Source organism: Empidonax traillii, unplaced genomic scaffold (assembly GCF_003031625.1).
Source record: "Empidonax traillii isolate 1590-97213 ecotype Southwest subspecies unplaced genomic scaffold, ASM303162v1 scaffold2091:size39087, whole genome shotgun sequence".
In the NCBI taxonomy this organism is placed as follows: Eukaryota; Metazoa; Chordata; class Aves; order Passeriformes; family Tyrannidae; genus Empidonax; species Empidonax traillii.
The window spans coordinates 38,373-39,087 of NW_020957284.1; the positions used below are offsets into that span (position 1 = coordinate 38,373).

Sequence of the window (715 nt, forward strand, 5' to 3'; positions counted from 1 at the left end):
GAGGCACAGAGAAGATGTTTTCCTTACAGACACAGTCTGTAGTGCTGATAGAACAAACAGGGTGCTTTGTACAGCAAAATGCAGAGAGGGAACCCCTCAGGGTGGAAGGCAGGTGCCTTGTGCCCTGATTTCTAACATCTGCAGGGGTTTGTGGGCAAATCCAGGCGGCAGGCACCACTTATCTCGCCTCTTCCCTGCACAGAGCCACGCCAGGACACCGAGGACCGAAGTGCCATGTACGAGCTCAACGAAAGCAGCTTTGACCCCATCACCTTCGTCCTGACAGGCATCCCGGGCATGGAGGAGTGCCACGTCTGGATCTCCGTGCCCTTCTGCCTGATGTACCTCACCGCAGTGTTCAGCAACTCGGTCCTTCTCTTCGTCATCAGCACAGACCGGAGCCTCCACGAGCCCATGCACCTCTTCCTCGCCATGCTGGCCGTCTCTGACCTCATGCTGTCCACCACCACGGTGCCCAAAATGCTGGCCATCTTCTGGTTCAGCGCCAGAGAGATCTCCTTTGACGCCTGCATCACGCAGATGTTCTTCACCCATTTCAGCTTCATCGTGGAATCCTCCGTGCTGCTGGCCATGGCCTTCGACCGCTACGTGGCCGTGTGTGACCCGCTGCGCTACCCGTCCGTCCTGACGCCCTCGGTGATCGGGAAAATCGCCGTGGCCGCCGTCCTCCGGGGCTTCTGCATCATGTTCCCGC

At 58.6% G+C, this 715-nt stretch overlaps 1 protein-coding gene across 1 annotated transcript; it reads left to right on the top strand.

Moving 5' to 3' along the window:
- Window positions 1-234: 234 nt before the first annotated feature.
- LOC114071543 (olfactory receptor 52B2-like) lies at window positions 235-711 on the top strand (the record flags this gene model as incomplete). Its single annotated transcript, XM_027909393.1, has 1 exon — window positions 235-711. A coding segment is annotated over exon 1 (477 nt), but the record flags the coding sequence as incomplete, so codon positions are not given.
- Window positions 712-715: the final 4 nt, after the last annotated feature.